Genomic DNA, 21,544 nt, shown 5'->3' with positions numbered 1-21,544 from the left:
CTAGGAAGAGAGAGTGACATTATTTCAGAAACAGGCTTTCACAATGGCCTAAACCAACACAAAAAGTTACATATACTTTGGAATAAGGTATCCACCTCTGTCTTACATCCTATGGAAATACTTCCTAAAAGCCACTTAATTGCTTCCTGATACTAATCTATTCCACTAAGATCTCTGAGCTAGCACTTCTTTTCACTCACTTCCTATTCCTCTCTAGCTTGCTTCCCTATTCCCGCCTCCCTTCCTGATGCTTCTTAATTTACTAACAGCTGAACACACCTGATGATGCATAGCATTAAGCTTTCCTTGGGTGAGTGGGGCCATATGTGACACATCCTCAGGGTGTTCCCACCCACACCTCTGCATCTAGGAAAGCAGTTTGGATGGTGTATCCCCTCTGGGAGGGTGAGAACCAAGAAGACCCTGTTTCTTCTGGTGTTTCCCTGCTCCCTGGGCAATAAACCTCAGGAGGAGTCCTAGGCCACACAGCCTGCATGGAAACAGCCTGCTTGACCTGTTTAGTAAAGACAAGGAGTAGAGCCTCCAAGAAACTGTTGGTGGTCTCCAGACTTAGACAATAATTCTGGGTGGGACCTTGGACCAGGGGACTTCCCAGACATGTAGAGGATACTCTGAGCAGTCACTCTCCCACTGTTCCTCACACTGCCCCACAGGGGAATGTCCACACCATGTGTTTCCTTGTTCTCTCCTCTTTCTGGTCTACTGGTCTTTCTGCTCTTCCCAGGATACAGTGTCTAAACCATCCAGATTCACTGAACCCATCACAGACACTTCCCTGTAGACAAAGGAGCAGGGCACAGTACTACGCCTAAAAGCTAAGGGTTGCTATCCATGGGCAGGAGCCAGCTGAAGCTAAAACAACAACTCCTAAGGCACCACAGGCTGAAGCTGGGATCTCCAAGGTACTGGGAGGGGTGGCTCCAGGGAAAGGCAGCTTGCTTTGCCTACTGGTGGGAACCAGAAGAATGCTGTGGCAGAGTTGAGATTGTGATCACGCTGAGGGTGTGGCCTGCCACTTTAAGCTACAGCATCTTTTAGAACCCTGGTTCCTTTAAACAGGCTCTCTGTGGCTGGCTTGGGACTTCAAGAACTAGGGTCTGCCCTTGATGTCTGTTCTTTCAGCTCTAACATCCTCTGACAAAGGACAAAAAGCCTAAGTTTCTGGGCACAGCCAGCCTGCTTTTTCCTTCAGTCATAGTTCCAGTGGGAGGCAAAAGCAAGGATGGGACAGGATTGGGTTGAGATTCACACTAAAAGGCAAAGATGATAGTGGCTGAACAAAGCAGCCATATCATCCACCACCACCTGGCTTTCTCCTCTGCTGCCTGGATAGTGTAGGGTGGGGGATGCTGGTTCTTTCTGTCTCAGGCTGTCCCTCTGCACACTGTGTAATTAGTAACATGCTCTCCCACAACCCTCCAAGGGCCAGAGCTGATAAACTCATGGGAAAGCCAGAACACCCCATTGAGTCCCACACAGAACTCTGTGTTTTAACTCGCTCCCTGTGGCACTGCCCCTCTCACTGTGTACCCTTAGGTTAGCTGTGCTGGATCCTTCCGTACCTGATTGTCGATCTTGATCTCTGTTAGGCTGTCATTTTCTCTCAGTGCTTCTACCAGGGCCAGAATTCCGGTTCCAGTGATAAAATTGGACTCTATGTTTAGACTTTTCAAGGTCTTATTTACTTTCAGCATATCTGCAAAAGCCTTATTATGCAAAAAAATAATCATTAGTCAGGGTTTCTAAAAATTGATTTAGTAGTCCCCTCACCCCCAAATAAGGAGCAGATATCTTTTACAGCACTTAAAGAAAATCATTGTTAAGTTCATTTCCAAGCAAAAAACATAATTTAAAACTACAATGAAAACTGTTTAGTACAGCAGTCCAACTTTGGCATAGGACTACTAACTTTTAAAAAGCAAACACAGCTAGTTGTCCTGAAACATTTCCCAGCAATCTTACTTCTGAGTATGTATCAAACGCCATCAAAAGCCAGACTCTGATGACTCATGCCTGTAATCCTAGTTACTCAAGAGGCAGAGATCAGGAGAGTCATGGTTCAAAACCAGCCCCAGTCAAATACTTCTCAAGAGCCTATTGTGAAAAAACCCAACACAAAAAAAGGGCTGTTGGAGAGGCATAAGTGTTAAGGCACCTGCCTACCAAGTGTGAGGCCATCAGATCAGTATGTTGAAGAGATGTCTGCATTCCCACATTTACTACAGCACTATTCAAAATAGCCAAGCCATGGAAACAACCTGAGTGTTCATCGATAGGTGAATAGAGAAAGAAACGCATGTGGTATATATGTACAATGGATATTATTCCACCACTAAAAAGATCTTGTCATTTGTGACAACATAGATAAGCCTGGAAGACATTATGTTAAGTGAAATAAGCCAGGCGCAGAATGAAAAATACTGCAAGTTTTCACTATATTTGGAAGCTAGAAAACTGATCTCGTACACACAGAGTAGAATAGTGGATACCAGAGACTGGGAAGGAGTGCCAAGATGGAAAGAGGTTTGTTAACAAGGAAAAATTTATAGTTAGACAGAAGGAATGAGCAGGGTGCTGGTGGCTCACACCTGTAATCCTAGCTACTCAGGAGGCAGAGATCAGGAGGATCATGGTTCCAAGCCAGCCTGGACAAATAGTTCTCGAGACCCTAGCTTGAAAAAACCCTATCACAAAAAAGGGCTGGTGGAGTGGCTCAAGGTGAAGACCCTGAGTTCAAACCCTAACACCGCCAAAAAAAAAAAAAAAAATAGAAGAAATGAATGAACTTTAGTGCTCTGTAACACAGTAGGGTAACTATAGTTAATAATTTATTGTATGTTTTAAAAATGTACAGAAGACGAGATTTTTTTCCTCAACACAAAGAAATGATGAACGTGTGAGGTGGTGGACATAATCATAATAATAATCATAATCAAATCAGGGTAATTAATAATTAGCTATTATTACCCTTTGACTACACACTATACATATATACTGTATCTTATAAATATGTACAAATATTATATATCAATCATGAAATTTAGAGGCCACCATCTTAAAGAATTATTGACCTACAATCGGTGGAGAAAATAGCACAAAAAAAGATTGTTGTCTGGCTGGCAGAGTGGCTCAAGTGGTAGAGTGCCTACCTAGCAAGCATGAGGCCCTGAATTCAAACCCTTGTCTTCTGTACATTTTAAAAAATACAATAAATTATTAACTATAGTTACCCTACTGTGTTACAGAGCACTAAAGTTCATTCATTTCTTCTATTTTTTTTGGCGGTGTTAGGGTTTGAACTCAGGGTCTTCCCCTGGAGCCACTCCACCAGCCCTTTTTTGTGATAGGGTAGTGCCAAAAAAAAAAAAAAGTTGCCTGAGATGCCAGAGATCAGTCCCATTTTGGCATTTCATCAAAGAACTGATCTAGGAACAGAGGGAACAGCACACCTTCCATCCCTGCAGCTTCCCAGAGCAGCTGCTGTACCACTGTCCGTGAGAAATCTCCCAGGAAGAGGCTGCAGTGAGTGTGCCATGGCCAAGGCAGGCACAGCACAAAGACTGAGGCACCTCCATACCTTCACAGCAGATTCGGTTTAAGGAGGAGGGAGGCGGCTGTGCCAGGATGAAGGGTGGGCAAGCACATGACCCTCCTAACTGTAGCAATTGTGGAGCTCCTAGACTGCCCCCGAGCCCTCGCACACCATCAATCACCTGCCTGCTGAAGCAGCACTCCCTCATTCATTGACTCATTCACCCCTCCTAGAGAAAACTTCAGGCCTCTCCTGTGCCCCAGCAATAGAGGAGAGAGCACTCAGGAGCTTCTATTTGAACAGAAGGTCAGAATCAATAAATTAATAAAGTCGGTAGCATGTCAGGTGGTGACAAATGGAGGGAAGTAAAGGGGACTCCTTAGGATGAAAACCTTCTTGGCATATTAGATCTACACCTGCAGAGGAAATGATCCTGGTTTATACAAACTAATCTTGTTCTCCACTCACCAATATGAATGGGCAACCAATAACTGCCAGACATATTGTGAAAACCAACATCACCAAAGAGAAAAAACAAGTTGACTGGACAGGACAACATACCTCAAAGGGAACAAAACCAATGCAAAACTTCTATTTATTAATCTCCACTCCCCTCCACGCCTGGCCAAGAAAAAGAATGAAAAGGAACTGCACACATAAAAGAAATGCTGGATGGGGGGATTTAAAAATATTAAATTGAAATAAAATAATAGACATCCAAAATTAGAAAATGAACATGTCTGATGATCAGGATGGTAAGCTAGAAAATACAGCTAAGGGTAATTCCAAGGATGTAGAGTAAAAAGACATGAGACAGAAAATATGAGAAAAATGTGAAGAGATATCGAGGAAAGATGCATACATTCAACATTCTTCTAAGAGTTCTAAAAAGATATGAGAGAGAATGAGAGAGAGAGAGAGAGAACAGAAAGGACAAAATTTTTGTGTAGACCTTCCAACTTCCCAGAGCAAAAGAAAATTAGGAATCTTCTTTTTTTTTTTTTTCTTTCTGGTGGGCTTGGGGTTTACTTGGAAAGCAGGTGCTCTATCACTTAAGCCACATATCCAGTCATTTTGCTCTGGTTATTTTGGAGAGATAGGTCTCACTATTTGTCAGGACTGGCTTCCAACCACAATCTTCCCAATCTCAGTGTCCCAAGTAGTTAGGATTACAGGTGTAAGCCACTGATACCTGGCTAAAAGTCAGGAGTCTTCATTTGAAAGAAATCACAAGATGCCCAGCAGAATGACTAAAAAGAGACTCCTAAGTGGACACCTAAGTGAACTTTCAGGACTCCAAGGAGAAAAAAAGAGCCATAAATATTTCCTTTCTTTCTTTCTTTTTTTTTGGGGGGGGGCAGTATTAGGTTTTGAACTCAGGGGCTTGTGTTTGCTGAGCAAGTGCTCTACCACTTCACACCCCATCCCAAGTCCTAAAAGTTTCTAGTAAGAAAAAGTCAGTTACCTATAGAGGAACATGAATGAGACTAGCATCAGTCACTACACTGTAAGGCCCATGGAAACAGAGATTTATATTCACATAGTCATATTTTAGGAATGCTGCTAATAGGTTTTTAATGTATGTTATATACAAAAGTTGTACACATTTATGTACATAGATAAAATGTATATGGTTCGAATGTGTGAAAATAACAAAAGAACTGTATTTGGAGGCAGAAAAAGATAGAAAATGGAGCAACTATAGAACTGCCCTTATCTTTTATAATATCAAAAATTATCCAAGATGATAAATAAAAATATAAATTCCTGCATATTACTGGCTTTCTACTTTGACTGCACATTAGAATGACCTGGGAGCTTTAAAAATACACCAATGCTTACCCCCCACCACCAGATAAATTAAATCACACTCTGCCACTGTGGCTGGGCCACCTGCATTCCAAGTAAACAATGTAGCCAGGATTGAAAGCTTTATAACTTTAAAGTTATAAAGACAACACTAGAAGAATGGAAAAACAAATTGCTATTAGTAATTGCTTCTGGGGAGTAGACCAAGCAACAATTTTAATTATTTTTATGGCAGAAGAAAAAGGGAGGAAAAGGAATTCAACATGAACCCCTGGCTGAGAAGCGGGGGCCTAAGGGCAGGTTGTTATGGAAGGCTGTTCTGTGTATCAAAGAATATTGAGTAGTTTCTCTGAGACCCACTATGTGCCGGGAGCTCTTGTTCCAGTTAAGACAACCAAAAACATCTCCAGACACCATCAACTGTTTCCTGGAGAACAAAATGGTCCTTGGGCTGAGAACCACAGAGCTAGAAGAATGATCCTGTATATTAGTCAGTTGCTTGAACTGTAAAAAAAGCACAGAATTTGGACTGACAGTAGGGTACCACATAAATTACAGCACATTTATTCAGTACTTGCTCTTTTAAAATTAAATGTACTTTTTAAAATTTTGCAGTACTGGGGATTGAACCCAGAGCCTCCCACAAGCCAGACAAGCATTCTACCACTGAGTGAATCCCCACCTCAACTTCAAATGTCCACATTTTAACCAAAGCACCATATGGGAGTGAACTGAGCCTTTCCTTATGGACACTCCAAGCTTTGGGATTTACTTTCAGTTTTAGAATAACAAAATGTTACACAAATTAGCCAGCTACAAAAAAAAAATTGCAGGACCTCTTGACAAGTAGCCAAGATCTTGTCAATTTCTTTTAAACTGAGAAAACACTTTTCTCAGACTGAACAAAGCAGGGGCGAGTCAGCCAAATACAACCCTGGGCTCCAGGCCCAAGTTCTTTGGTTCAACAAATATTTGAGCATATTACATTTGCTGGGAATAATAATGTTAGAAAAATAGAGACTAGATCTCTTAACTGTTATAAAAATAATTAGCATGGAAGTACATTTTCTGTATTTCATGGGATTGTACAAAAAATACATTTTTCTGTGCCATCTGAATGTTAGCCACAGGAAATACACAGCTACTGAGTGTAAATGGCTAGTCTGAACTGAGAAGCATTGTAAATGTGAAACACATTAGATTTCAAAAATGTATATTTAAAAAATGTTGAATACCTCATTACATTTTCAATCTACATATAAATACATATATACATACATATTCATATACATATTTATTTGTTTTGGTTTTTTTGGAGACAGATTCTTACAGTAGGGCTCAGACTGGTCTCAAACACAGGATTCTCCTACCTCAGCCTCCCACATACTGTCAAATTATATTTTGAAGTATTTTTGGATGCATTGGTTTAAATAAATTATTAAAATGAATTTCACCTCATTCTTTTTTTTCTTACTGTGCTACTAGAAGATTTCAAATAAACCATGTGGCTCGCTTTCCTTTTTCTCACATGCACCTGTACCTGCAAAGCAAATGCTCTACTACAAACCACACCCCAGCCTCACATTTTATTGCTATTGGATGGAGCTGTCCTAAACTCTGTTTTTGTGGCATCATTGTTAATGATAACAGCACTTCTTACTTATTTAGGTGTTTTCATTGGCATTCAGCAGGCACAAGTTCCCCTTGTACTTTTTAGGTGCTATAGATGAGACATAAGGAAGTGCTTGGGGTCTGGTGAATTGACTGACATTTGCATCATGGCTTGGCCACATGCTACTTAGTTAAGTTATTCAACCTCTCTAAGCCTCAGTTGCCTCATCTGTAGAATGGGAACAATATGTCTCACATACATGGTTTGTCTTCACTCATGACAATTCCAGAAGTACGATGTTATATCTGTATTTAAACTTTATTATTATTTTTTTTTGGTGGTACTGGGGTCTGAACTCTGAGCCTCACACATACTAGGCAAGGCCCTCTACTACTTGAGCCACTCCACCAGTCCTTTTGTGTGTTGGGTATTTTCCACCAGCACCCGGCTATTTTTCAACTTTAAATAGAAAAGTCTCTTGAAGCTGTTGGCTTTAGGGCCATTTTAAAACTCAGCAGTAAAAGTAACAGCCATAATCATAGTTTGAAGATCTCTGTTGCCTGTGGGATAATGAGACAAATTTCAATCTATAGAAAAGTTCTTTCCTGATAAGAGCATAGCTGGGAGAGGAACCCTCTGGGCTCAGCAAGGTGTGGGCATCTAGGCATGTGGCTAAAGAGATTTTCTCTCCATACCCATAAGGACAGTAATTATTCCTCATAATTGTATGGTATGCTCTAGGTGAATGTAAAGTCACTTGATTCTATCAGCAAATCTTGATCCTACCAGAGGGCTTCCTAGGCAGGCCCTCTATCACTTGAGCCACTCCCCCAGTCCTTTTGTGTGTTGGGTATTTTCAAGATAGGGCCTTGTGAACTATGGGGGCTGGCTTTGAACCATCCTCTGATCTCTGCCTCCTGAGTAGCTAGGATTTCCTGTGTGAGCTACCAGTGCTATTTGGCCTAGAACAGGAGTTACATTATTTACCAATAGTGCTGATAACAGGCTAAAAATGTTCCCTCTTTTGCAATTTCACAGCAAGTAATATATTAAAAAGCAGTAACAAATCATTTTTTTGTTTGTCTTTATTCACTTATACACAAAGTATACTATGAATATTTTTGCTTCATTGAAATCAACTCTAAACTGGGATTGGTGGCATATACCTGGGATCTAAACACTTGGGAAGTTGAGGCAGGAGGAGCAAGAGTTCAAGGCCAGACTGGGCTACAGTGAGACCCTGCATCAAAAATAAAAATCTACTAAATACAGAGATAATTTAAAATCATACACAGATAAGAATTATTGCCAGTACTGGGGTTTAAACTTGGGGCCTCATGCTTGGTAGGCAAGGTCTCTAACACTTGAGCCACTCCACCAGCACCAGGTAAGAATCCTTTAATTGATCATTTTGGCTTACCAATGATGTAGTTGTACTAGTTTTCTATTTTAATGATAGGTTTCAAAGTAAAAATTGCTCTCAACCTACAAATTTGGTAATAATTGCAGGTAAAAATACCAATTTTGTAGCTCAGTTCTTTCTTTACATGAGTGCTCATTTCAAGTTTGCTGTTGTCACTATGGAAATATTATTTGTAGCTGGAAGCCTGGAGGTTACAATTATTCATCATTTAACTAGTACTGTTCAAACACCTATGCTGTGCCAGCACAATAATAAGTAATCATTACTTTTTTTTTTTTTTTTGATGAGACTGGGGTTTGAACTCAGGGGCTTTGCACTTGCAAAGCAAGCACTCTACTGCTTGAGCCACATCTCTAGTCTATTTTGCTCTGGATCTTTTAGAGATGGGGTCTCATGAACTATTTGCCTGGGTTGGCCTTGTACCCCAAAGCCTAGCTACTCAGTCTCCCAAGTAGCTAGGATTACAGTCATGAACCACCAGCACCTGGCCATGTCATCTGTTTTAAATGCTATTTGAGATGTTCCAAAAGACTTGTGACTTCAAATAAAGCCATCAAGTCAAGACAACTTTTTTTTTAATTTGTTTATTTATTTTTTTGTTCATTTATTCACATGTGCATACATTGTTTGGGTCATTTCTCCACCTTGCCCCCCTCCCCCACTCTTCCCCCTCCCTCCCTCAGTTTCAGGCAGGTCCCGTTCTGCCCTTATCTCTGATTTTGTTGAAGAAAAGACATGTATAATAAGAAAGACAAAGCATTTTTGCTAGTTGAGTTAAGGATAGCTATACAGAAAGATTCCTACTTATTGTCAAGACGACTTTTGTTTTTCAACCTTGATTCAAGGGCTGGAGAACCACAAGTTGATTCGATAAACAACATATTTTAGGAAATGTATGACACTGAGGCATTGTGTGTTAACATAGCATCGTTCGAATGTTAACATCCTCGTTGTGGAACCAGAAAGACCTGGTGGTGAATCCTGGCTCTGTCCTTACTGGTTATGATACCTTGAATAACTTAATCATCCTGAGCCCCAGCTTGCTCATTTGTTATAGTGGGAACTACTGAAGGGTAGGTGAGATGATGTGTGTAAACCACAGAAATTAGTGTTAGCACTTACTAATTTCTCAAGAAAATATTTATTAATAAGAGGAATTAATAGGAGAAGTAACAATGACTATGATGGTAGTATTTACTTGAGTTAAGGGGCTTTCTTAGTAGCCTGAATTACCTAAAATATATAGAAAATAATAGGGATTTTGACTGGTTACTATTTTTATTTTCACATAAAGTTAACATAATGTCAGGCAAAAAAGTTTCAATATTTTGTTGTCTAAAATATTTTTGAAACATTAATCCATTTCAAAGATTAAAATATATTTGAACATTTTTATATGTGCCAAGTTCCTGTAGGATTTTGGCGTCATAAGATCCGGAGACTATTAACAGAACGTTACTATAGAAGCAAAAGTTTCAGAATATTTATATCAATATATAGTGTCCAATAAGAACAAATCCTAAATATTTAGCTAAATGCAAAACTTACCTTGTTTCTTTCTCTGAAAATTGTAGTTAGTGCTGATAAAATTCCAGTTAATTCAAAGTGCTTGACAGTGTTAATGACTCGTTACAATGATAATTTTTCTTATTCATTGTATAGAATTTGAATTTCTCAGATCTCAAATTTATTAATTGATAAACCAATTAAAAAGAGCCCCTAGTGAATTAAATAACCTCACATTGCGTCTCTGAGAGTTTTACTCACAATGGCCACAGGGTCATTGCTGCGAGTTGCAGCCAGGCTGAACTTTTTCACTTGAGTGTTGGTCTCCAGAGCCTTTGCAAATTCCTTCAGGGTTGGAATTGGAATGTTCTAAGGCAGAGAAGACATGAGCAGTTGATAAACTGTTCTACAGCACACCCACCCTAAGATAAAAACCTAGAACTTATTTTGATTTTTGATGGAATCCAAGGCCTCACATATGCCACACAAGTGCTCTACCTCTGAGCTACGCTATCAGCTCCCCTACAACTTTTGAAAACCCATGTACGTTTAGGTGGCCAATGACATGACATCCCCTCCTAAAGAGGTTCACTACCCAGCCTCTGGCAACTAAGCTATCCTAAACCAATAGCACCACTTAGTGTTCAATAGCGAAATCTAACACAATCCTTAGTCAAGAAATTACGTGCGTACCATATATTGGTCTTTTTGTCTTTCATTCTCTATATTCTTTCCAGGTTGATGTACTTGCCATTCTTTTAATATTTCACAATCTCTTTTCCCTACATACCTTTACATATGCTTTTCCCCTTTGCCTGAAAATTCCTTTTGTCCTTTTCTCTGGTTAACTTTTACTCATTTCTCAAGATGGCACATAGTGAGTACTCAATAAGATCCAACACCATTTCATGATAAAAGCTCTAAGAAAACTAGGAATAGAAGGAAAGTACCTCAACATTATAAAAGCTATATATGACAAACCTACAGCCAGCATTATACTTAATGGAGAAAAAACTGAAACCATTCCCTCTAAAATCAGGAACCAGACAAGGATGCCCACTATCTCCACTCCTATTCAACATAGTACTGGAATTCCTAGTCAGAGCAATTAGGCAAGAAGAAGGAATAAAAGGAATACAAATAGGTAAAGAAACTGTCAAAATATCCCTATTTGCAGACGACATGATCCTATACCTTAAAGACCCAAAAAAACTCTACTCAGAAGCTTCTAGACATCATCAATAGCTACAGCAAAGTAGCAGGATATAAAATCAACACAGAAAAATCACTAGCATTTCTATACACTAACAATGAGCAAACTGAAAAAGAATGTATGAAAACAATTCCATTTACAATAGCCTCAAAAAAAATCAAATACCTAGGTGTAAACCTAAGAAAAGATGTGAAAGACCTCTACAAGGAAAACTATACACTTCTGAAGAAAGAGATTGAGGAAGACTATAGAAAGTGGAGAGATCTCCCATGCTCATGGATTGGTAGAATCAACATAGTAAAAATGTCAATACTCCCAAAAGTAATCTACATGTTTAATGCAATTCCCATCAAAATTCCAATGACATTCATTAAAGAGATCGAAAAATCTACTGTGAAATTTATATGGAAACACAAGAGGCCACGAATAGCCAAGGCAATACTCAGTCAAAAGAACAATGCAGGAGGTATCACAATACCTGACTTCAAACTATATTACAAAGCAATAACAATAAAAACAGCATGATACTGGCATAAAAACAGACATGAAGACCAGTGGAACAGAATAGAGGACCCAGATATGAAGCCACACAACTATAACCAACTTGTCTTTGACAAAGGAGCTAAAAATATACGATGGAGAAATAGCAGCCTCTTCAACAAAAACTGCTGGGAAAACTGGTTAGCAGTCTGCAAAAAACTGAAACTAGATCCATGTATATCACCCTATACCAAGATTAACTCAAAATGGATCAAGGATCTTAATATCAGACCACAAACTCCAAAGTTGATACAGGAAAAAGTAGGAAATACTCTGGAGTTAGTAGGTATAGGTAAGAACTTTCTCAACGAAACCCCAGCAGCACAGCAACTAAAAGATAGCATAGATAAATGGGACCTCATAAAACTAAAAAGCTTCTGTTCATCAAAAGAAATGGTCTCTAAACTGAAGAGAACACCCACAGAGTGGGAGAAAATATTTGCCAGCTAACATCAGACAAAGGACTGATAACCAGAATATATAGGGAACTTAAAAAACTAAATTCTCCCAAAACTAATGAACAAATAAAGAAATGGGCAAGTGAACTAAACAGAACGTTCTCAAAAGAAGAAATTCAAATGGCCAAAAAACACATGAAAAAATGCTCACCATCTCTAGCAATAAAGGAAATGCAAATTAAAACCACACTAAGATTCCACCTCACCCCTGTTAGAATAGCCATCATTAGCAACACCACGAACAACAGGTGTTGGCGAAGATGCAGGGAAAAAGGAACCCTATTACACTGTTGGTGGGAATGTAAACTAGTACAACCACTCTGGAAAAAAATTTGGAGGCTACTTAAAAAGCTAGACATTGATCTACCATTTGATCCAGCAATACCACTCTTGGGGATATACCCAAAAGACTGTGACACAGGTTACTCCAGAGGCACCTGCACACCCATGTTTATTGCGGCACTATTCACAATAGCCAAGTTATGGAAACAGCCAAGATGCCCCACCACTGACAAATGGATTAAGAAAATGTGGTATCTATACACAATGGAATTTTATGCAGCCATGAAGAAGAATGAAATGTTATCATTCGCTGGTAAATGGATGGAATTGGAGAACATCATTCTGAGTGAGGTTAGCCTGGCCCAAAAGACCAAAAGTCGTATGTTCTCCCTCATATGTGGACATTAGATCAAGGGCAAACACAACAAGGGGATTGGACTATGAGCACATGATAAAAGTGAGAGCACACAAGGGAGGGGTGAGGATAGGTAAGACACCTAAAAAATTAGCTAGCATTTGTTGCCCTTAACGCAGAGAAACTAAAGCAGATACTTTAAAGCAACTGAAGCCAACAGGAGAAGGGGACCAGGAACTAGAGAAAAGGTGAGATCAAAAAGAATTAATCTAGAAGGTAACACATATGCACAGGAAATCAATGTGTGTCAACTCCCTGTATAGCTGTCCTTATCTCAACCAGCAAAAACCCTTGTTCCTTCCTATTATGGCTTATACTCTCTCTACAACAAAATTAGAGATAAGGGCAAAATAGTTTCTGCCAGGTATTGAGCGGGTGGGGGGGAGAGGGAGGGGGCGGAGTGGGTGGTAAGGTAGGGGGTGGGGGCAGGGGGGGAGAAATGACCCAAGCCTTGTATGTACATATGAACAATAAAAAAAAAATGATGCTAGTATTAAATGCTAGGAATTAGCCCAATAAGAATGAACAAAACAAGCTAGGCATTGGGGCGCATACCTATCATCCCAGCCCTGGGGAGGCAGAGGCAGAGGCAGGAGGATCACTAATTCTAAGCCAGCCTTGGCAACATAGCAAAATTAAGGACAGCCTGGGCTACATGATGAGACACTGTCACAAACAAACAAACAATAATAAAATAGACCTTAGGCAAGGCTCTCTCCCTCTCTCTTTATCCTTCCTCCTTCTCTCCTCTTCTTTCTCTCTCTCCTTCTCCCTCCCCGAGAGTGGCATGGCTTATCAAGAAACAGAATAAAGTGGAAATGACAACCTGTAACTTTAGAGACCAGGCCACAAAAGGTAAAGTGGACTTCTTCTGGCTGTCTTTTTTCACTCTTGGGTCACTTCCTTTGGAGGAAGTGGGTTGTCATGGCATGAAGACACTCAGGTAGCCCTTCAGAGCCCCTGTGGTGAGACATTGAGGCCTCTTGCCAACAGCTATATGAGTGCACCATCTTGAAAAGGGATCCTCTTGTCCCAGTCAGGCCTCTGGATATCTAAGCCCTGACAGATGGCTTCACAATAATCTCATTTGAGACCCTGAGCCAACTACCCTAAGTCACTCTCACATTCCTGACACTCAAAATTATTTGAAATAATAGTTTGCTGTTTGAAGCCTGAAAGATTAATCTGTTATTCAGCAACACATACAACTAATGTACTGTGTTTAACCTAAGTATTGTGAGTCTTTTCAAAGAATTCTATAAATCACTCTTCTTTTAGACTTACCTCTTTTGAAAAGGATATCAGTGACTACAAAGGACTACAAACAAAGTGTAACATCAGGTAGTAAGTCATTTCTAGTAAGTGTTCTGGCCTCATGCTAAGTGGCTGACAACAATCACAGTGAAGTACCTTGATGTTGTTGAGGTTGACCTCTTGCAGGCTGGGATCATTGGCTTTCATCTGCTGTAGACTGACTTCCACATTTGTGGGATTGGGTGGTTCTTCAAATACTGGCTTGACCTTTTCACCTTTGACCACATCTAAAACATAAGTTTTAATTTAAAAAAGAAAATGCAAGGGCTCTCCTATCAAAATAGAGATGACTGTCCCAGAAATGTGGATTCTTCATGTGCTCTGATTCCGATGATACTCTAATACCAATGATAGTGAGCTTATTCTCAGTTATGTGAACATGGGAACAGGATTGCTCTGAGTTACAGTTTGGAAGGCTGATGCTTCTCAACCACCGTGAGAAGTCTCAGTGGATGACACACTGCATACTTCCACAAATGCAGAAGGACCTAAAGCAACTGCAATCCCCACTTATCCATGTACAGTTATTGCTGCTCTTTAGGGACCTCTTTCATACTATAATCACCAAGCCATGGAATCTGAGATGCAAAAAGACACCATAATAGGTCTCTCCATTTCACAGTTGTTTTTTTGTTTTTAATTTTTGGTGCTGAGAACTGAACCCAGGGCCTCATTCATGCTACTACTGAGCTATACCCTCAGCCCCCATTTCCTAAGTCTTAGGAAGTGATATCTTGATTATATATTGTCCTCCCTTAATTTCCATTTTGGAGCTTCAAAAATGTATGAAAAAATAAAGTCATGGGAAAGAAGAACGGAAGATTTCTCAAAAGCAATTAACATAAAATGTTTGGAATCCATTTATCATACAAAGATTAATATCCCAATATACAAAGAGCTCCTACAAATCAATACTACAACCCAGTTAAAAATGAACAAAGAATACACTCAGAAAAATTCTAACTCTACCAAAAAACATAAGAAGTAATGAAATTCTAAAATTAAAAAAATGAGATACTATTTCACTAGCAAACAAATAAATGTAAAAAGAGGTAATATTCAGATGTGGCAACTATGTTGGGGGGAAAAGCATCCTTTTATATTATGAATGGGAATGTGAACTGATGCAAACTTTTGGGGAGAGTAATTTGGTATTATCTATCAAACCTTATAATGTGCATACTGTATGACATAGTATTTCTATATTTAAACATATTTACAGAAAAAATAGCATGAATACATAAAGATATATAAATGTGTGTATATATATATTCAGTGATGTTTCCTGATGTGTTACTTGTGAGAGCAAAACAGGACAAACAAAATGTTCACCAATGTAAAAATGGTTGTTGATAGCATAATCACAAAACAACATGCTATCTACTCATCAAAAGAATAAAATAAGAGACCAAGGGAGGAGGAAAAGAAGGAAAGAAAGATTGTGAATCATAATGAAACACATCTTATCTGTGTAGGAACAAGACACAACAAAACACAGTAAAGTGATAACTGCTAAATGACACAGGATGGGGAAAAGGGTAAAGAAGTACAGTGCGGGGGGGGGGGGCTACATTGACTCAAGCACAATACATGCACAGGTATAATACCAAGGCAAAAATCCCACTGACCAATGAACAGACACCTAAACAACGAAGGACAGGAATGAAAAACAGATCACACTAAGGGGAGGGCACTACTGAAGGGAGAGGGTAAAAGAAGGAAGTGAAGGTGAATATGGTTGATGCACTTTCTATACAAAAATGAATACAGAATTTTTAAACTTGTTAAACACACCACAAGAAGAGGACCAAAGTAGAAAGGAGAAAAATGGAAGGGATGAACCAATTTGGTATACAATACACACATACATATATATAAATATATGGAAATATCATAGTGAAACACTCTGTACAGATCTTTTTTTTGTATAGATATCTTTTTTTTGTATAGATATTTTAAACAAACAAAAATAATCTTTTTTCTTTTTTTTTCAAAAACAGAGGACACGAAGGTAAAACAGGCCCTGTTTGGTACCAGTGGGAGGGGGAAGATATAAGGAAAGGGTGTAGGAGGGTGAATGTGGTGGAGATATTATGTACTCATGTATGAAAATGGAAAAATGACCTGTTGAAACTATTCTAAGAATGGGGGGAGAGGGGATAAAGGAGAATGATAGAGGGGGTCAATTTAAGATATATTGTAAGCACTTTTGTAATGTCACAATGTGCTCCCAGTACAACAGTATGATAACTTAAAAAATGAACAAAAGGCATAAAGTAAGCCAGACATGGTGGCTCAAGCCTGTAATCCTAGGGAGGCAAAGATCTGAAGGATCCCAGTTTGAGGCCAGCCTGGGCAAAATGTTCATAGGACACCATCTCAACCAATGGCTAGGTACAGTGGTATACACCTGCCTTCCCAACTAAGCCAGGATCCCACAAATAGGAGGATCACAGTCCAGGCCAGTCCGGGTATGCAGGGAGATCCTATCTCAAAACTAACCGACACAAAAAGGGCTGGCAGAGTGGCTTTCAGTAGTGAGTATCTGAAAAAATGGTATCTGCGTACATGTATATGTGTAAAAGCCAGAAGGCTATATACCAAATTGTTAACAGGGAACATGTTGCTAGAATGTTACCCTTTGATACTAAAGCTTGAAAGGATGATCTGCAGGCACAAGAAGCCAGAAAGAAAAAAATAAAAGGAGTATCGCTCATACTCCTTATATATGGCTATATAACCCACGATAAACCACAGTTCAAAAACATGCTACTGAAGCCAGGCATGGTGGTGTTCATGGTTATAATCCCAGCACTTGGGAGGCTAAGGCAGGAGATTTGTAAGTTCAAGGGCAGCCTGGGCTCTATAGCAAGAACCTGCCTAAATGAATAAATAATTCATCTTAGAGAAGTTATGATCTGCACCCAGATCACGCTGTGCTAAGATTATCTGATTAGTAGTCTGTACCCACCCAAGAGAGGTAAGTTCTTTTAGGCAGGAATCAATATTTATTTTTGTGCCTAAGCCAGGAACATTCCAGAGACACAACGGTAGTAGATGACTGATGCACAAGTGAGAAAGTCTAGTTAACTGACACTTCTCCAGGAAATGTGGAGCTAGAAGACAGTGGACTGGAACTTCTGTGCCAGAAAACCCAGGTCAGTGTGTCCTTCTTGCTCTATGGGGGAAGTAGGTATCATATTCTAACAACAACCCCCATTATTAAAAAGACCCTGGAATAGAGACGGGAACTCAGTCAAGCTACCCTAACTGAAACATCCAAGGCACATGAAACTTTGTTTGTTTTCAGTGCTGACTATGCAACTTTTTATTGGTGATTTTTCTCTTTTGACTAAACACACTTATTAAGAAAGTGGTCCTAGTTACACTCACTGGTCTCAGTCACACTGCCAGACACAGCTCCTTTATCAGTTTCCTATGCCTGTCTGATTGTTTAGAGCCTGATGATCTCTGCAAAAGGCAACAGGCCTCTCTTCCACCAGCAACAGGTGGAGGCTCTAAGGCCTCACAAAATGGCAGATTCCACATTAACTTACTCCTTACGGGGCCCTTGCCACCTTTGCTGTTGGTTGTTTCTTCATCAAACTTTGGATTGTTGAGTAAATTGTGTACTCCAAGGACAGCTGAAAACAAAGACAACAATGAATGCGCACTGAGTTTGGAGAAACACATTAGGATATTCACAATGTTAATTTGGCCATCAAAGAACAATTCTTCTTATCACAAAGATAAGACTCCAAGTCCCCTTTTCTTGCACATTGTGTGGTACAGTTAAATATACTTATTTTTAAACCCTCTTTCCAAGTCCACCAGTAATGTCTTCTGTATCTGTGTAGAATCATTTAGGATCTGAAAAGCAATAGCCTAGTAATGTATCCCAAGTGAAAATCCTACTAGTTAAGTAGACTTAACTATTTGGTTTTCTTATCCAACAAATAAGAAGGTGGGATTGAGTCTGAGGATTTTAAAGATCTAAAATGTATAGATTGTTAAGGTTGTGGTTCTCCTTTGGTGCGGAAAGGAGTTGTCCTTTTCTGCCCTTCAGCATCCCAGAGTGGGAAATAAGACAAGTGACACTGATAATAACAGGTCAGTGAAGCATATTGAAGCTTTAGTCTCCTGTAGTACATGGAACTTGCACCAGGAGGCAGCATAGCACACAGGAAGCAACACTGGGGCTGGGTAAGTGCTGGGCAGGCTGGAACACATTTCCCTCTGCTAGTGCAATTACAGTGGGAGGCAGAGGCCTCTGAGGTCCTCATCAGCTCTCTTCAAGGCTCCATATTAGGAGGGAGGCAATCACAGGAAGGGCAAATGGTTACGACCAGTAAGAACAAGAGTTAAGGCTGGGCATAGTGGAGCATGCCTGTAATCCCAGCATTTGGAAGACAGAGGTAGGTGATGGAGAATTCTAGGCCAGCCTAGGTGATACAGTGAGACCCTGTCTTAAAAAGCCAAAGGCTTGGGATATAGCTCAATGATAGAGGGCTTGCCTAGCTTGTACAAGGCCCTGGGTTCAAATCCCACAATAATAATAAGAACAACAACAACAAAACTAACAACAATAGTTAAGAAGGGACTCTGGAGCAGTCAGCTAAAGTTTGAATCCTGACTCTTCACACACTAACTTGTGTGACTTGGGAAGTCACTAAATGTCTCTGAGTCTATTTCCTCATGGAACAATTAATCTTGATTGTCAACTTGACTGGATTTCTTTCTTTTCTATCATCTTTCTTTCCTTTTTTTTTGAGACAGTGCTTGGATTACAGTAGTGCGCCATGATGCCTGGCTTGACTGTCAACTTGAATGGATTGAGAAGTATGCCTAGGAGACTAACAAAGCACTCCTCTGGGTGTGTCTGCAAGGGCATTTCCAGAGAGGACTGACTAAGGGGAATGGAGGAGACCCAACCTGCATGTGGGCAGCACCATCCAAAGGCTGGGGACAAGGATGGAATAAAAGGGTTAAAAGGAGAGAGCCCACTAGCCAGCATTCTCCTTCTTTATGCTATGATATAAATGACTGTTGCCACACCCTCCCTCCCATGCTGGACTCGAACCTCTGAAACCATGAGCCAATGTAACTCTTTCCTCCCTTAAGTTGTTTTGTTAGTGATGAAAAACTAACACACTTCATCTGCAAAATAGGGATAATAGTTACACCTTACTTATCACAGAGATGAAATGACTTCTGAGACCATACCACAAACACATCTTCTTGCTCTGACCCTGTACTCACCAAGCAACTTCTATTTAAAATTTGGCTCTCATTGTCAAGTTTTGCTAACACTTTAAAAGATGGGGGTCTTTCTAAGTCGACCCTGATCTTCTGGATTCAAGAAATCCTTCTTGAGTAGCTGGGACTACAGGTGCATGCCACTGTGCACAGCCCAAGTTTTAAATTTCCATTGTTTTGGTCTGTGTGTGTGTTTTGGTGTGTGTGTGTGTGTGTGTGTGTGTTTTGGTGTGTGTGTGTGTGTTTTGGTGTGTGTGTGTGTTTTGGTGTGTGTGTGTGTTTTGGTGTGTGTGTGTGTGTGTGTGTGTGTTTTGGTGTGTGTGTGTGTGTTTTGGTGTGTGTGTGTGTGTTGGGTGTGTGTGTGTGTGTGTGGGTGTGTGTGTTGGGTGTGTGTGTGTGTGTGAGTGTGTTTTGGTGTGTGTGTGTGTGTGTTTTGGTGTGTGTGTGTGTGTGTGTTGGGTGTGTGTGTGTGTGTTGGGTGTGTGTGTGTGTGTGTTTTGGTGTGTGTGTGTTTTGGTGTGTGTGTGTGTGTGTTGGTGTGTGTGTGTGTGTGTGTGTGTTGGGTGTGTGTGTGTGTGTGTGTGTTGGGTGTGTGTGTGTGTGTGTTTTGGTGTGTGTGTGTGTGTGTTTTGGTGTGTGTGTGTGTGTGTTGGGTGTGTGTGTGTGTGTGTTTGGTGTGTGTGTGTGTGTGTTTTGGTGTGTGTGTGTGTTTTGGTGTGTGTGTGTGTGTGTGTGTGTGTTTTGGTGTGTGTGTGTGTGTGTGTGTTTTGGTGTGTGTGTGTGTGTTTTGGTGTGTGTGTGTTTTGGTGTGTGTGTGTGTGTGAGTGTGTTTTGGTGTGTGTGTGTGTGTTTTGGTGTGTGTGTGTGTGTTGGGTGTGTGTGTGTGTGTGTTTTGGTGTGTGTGTGTTTTGGTGTGTGTGTGTTTTGGTGTGTGTGTGTGTGTTGGGTGTGTGTGTGTGTGTGTGAGTGTGTTTTGGTGTGTGTGTGTGTGTGTTTTGGTGTGTGTGTGTGTGTTGGGTGTGTGTGTGTGTGTGTGTGCTTTGGTGTGTGTGTTGGGTGTGTGTGTGTGTGTTTTGGTGTGTGTGTGTTTTGGTGTGTGTGTGTGTGTGTTGGTGTGTGTGTGTGTGTGTGTGTGTTGGGTGTGTGTGTGTGTGTGTTTTGGTGTGTGTGTGTTTTGGTGTGTGTGTGTGTTGTGTGTGTGTGTGTTTTGGTGTGTGTGTGTGTGTTGGTGTGTGTGTGTGTGTGTGTGTTGTGTGTGTGTGTGTTGGGTGTGTGTGTGTGTGTTTTGGTGTGTGTGTGTTTTGGTGTGTGTGTGTGTGTGTGTGTTGGTGTGTGTGTGTGTGTGTTGGGTGTGTGTGTGTGTGTGTTGGGTGTGTGTGTGTGTGTGTGTTTTGGTGTGTGTGTGTGTTGGTGTGTGTGTGTGTGTTGGGTGTGTGTGTGTGTGTGTGTGTGTGTGTGTGTGTGTGTTGGGGATTAAGTCCAGGGCCTCATGCTTGCCAGACAAGTACTCTACCACTTGAGCCACCCCCCCACAGTCCTTTTGCTTCCAGCCTGTTTTTCAGAAGGTCTTGTGCTTTTTACCCAGGCTGGCCTCACACCACAATCCTCTGCCTCTTAAGAAGCTGGGGTTGCAGGCATGTGCCACCTGCATGTGGTTCCAAGTTTTAATTATCTATTTCTCTATCAACCTACCTATCTGTCTGTTTGTCCATCTATCCATCCATCCATCCATCCATTTATTTAGCTGTACTGGGGTTTGAACTCAGGGCCTTGTGCTTGCAAGACAGATCTTTAGCACTTGAGTGACACTCTCAGCCCTCCAAGATTTAATTTTTGTCTCATCTGTTTCCTGAGAACCCGGTTCCACTCTGATGCCTCTGTTCAGACTGACGTAATCAAATCTCTAGACCAATAGGGCTGAGAAAAAGACCAGCTGCCATTCCTTTGACAAACTTCTTGCTCTTCTGCTCTCTACCTGCCATAGTAACTCCAAGGCATTGACACTTCTTATCTAAACCTCAATGGCTAACAGTCCATCCACTTATGGAGCTGCCCTCAATCTTCCAGAAAGATCCACCCTAAAGCCCCACACCCAGCCAAGCTTCCTCCTGAGTTCCTAGGGGGGTTCTGATGAGGAAGGGAGGCTGAGGAAAGATAAACGAG

The 21,544-nt window shown here is 40.6% G+C and overlaps 1 protein-coding gene across 5 annotated transcripts in view; it reads right to left on the bottom strand.

Moving 5' to 3' along the window:
- Positions 1–21,544, bottom strand: part of Tmod2 (tropomodulin 2) — a 54,615-nt gene that overhangs the window by 12,211 nt on the left and 20,860 nt on the right. For 4 of the 5 annotated variants that reach the window (XM_074065955.1, XM_074065953.1, XM_074065957.1 and 1 more), the window contains exons 5-8: positions 17,683–17,769; positions 14,222–14,352; positions 10,165–10,272; positions 1,584–1,727 (exon numbers count right to left, since the gene is read on the bottom strand). In XM_074065955.1, coding sequence (XP_073922056.1) covers positions 1,584–1,727; positions 10,165–10,272; positions 14,222–14,352; positions 17,683–17,769 — 470 coding nt within the window. The remainder of the gene's footprint in view (positions 1–1,583; positions 1,728–10,164; positions 10,273–14,221; positions 14,353–17,682; positions 17,770–21,544) is intronic. The other variant, XM_074065956.1, reaches the window with a different exon arrangement.

This window comes from Castor canadensis, chromosome 2 (genome assembly GCF_047511655.1).
Source record: "Castor canadensis chromosome 2, mCasCan1.hap1v2, whole genome shotgun sequence".
Taxonomy (NCBI): domain Eukaryota; kingdom Metazoa; phylum Chordata; class Mammalia; order Rodentia; family Castoridae; genus Castor; species Castor canadensis.
The sequence above is the reverse complement of the archived record's forward strand: the minus strand, read 5'-3'. Positions and strand labels throughout refer to the sequence as shown.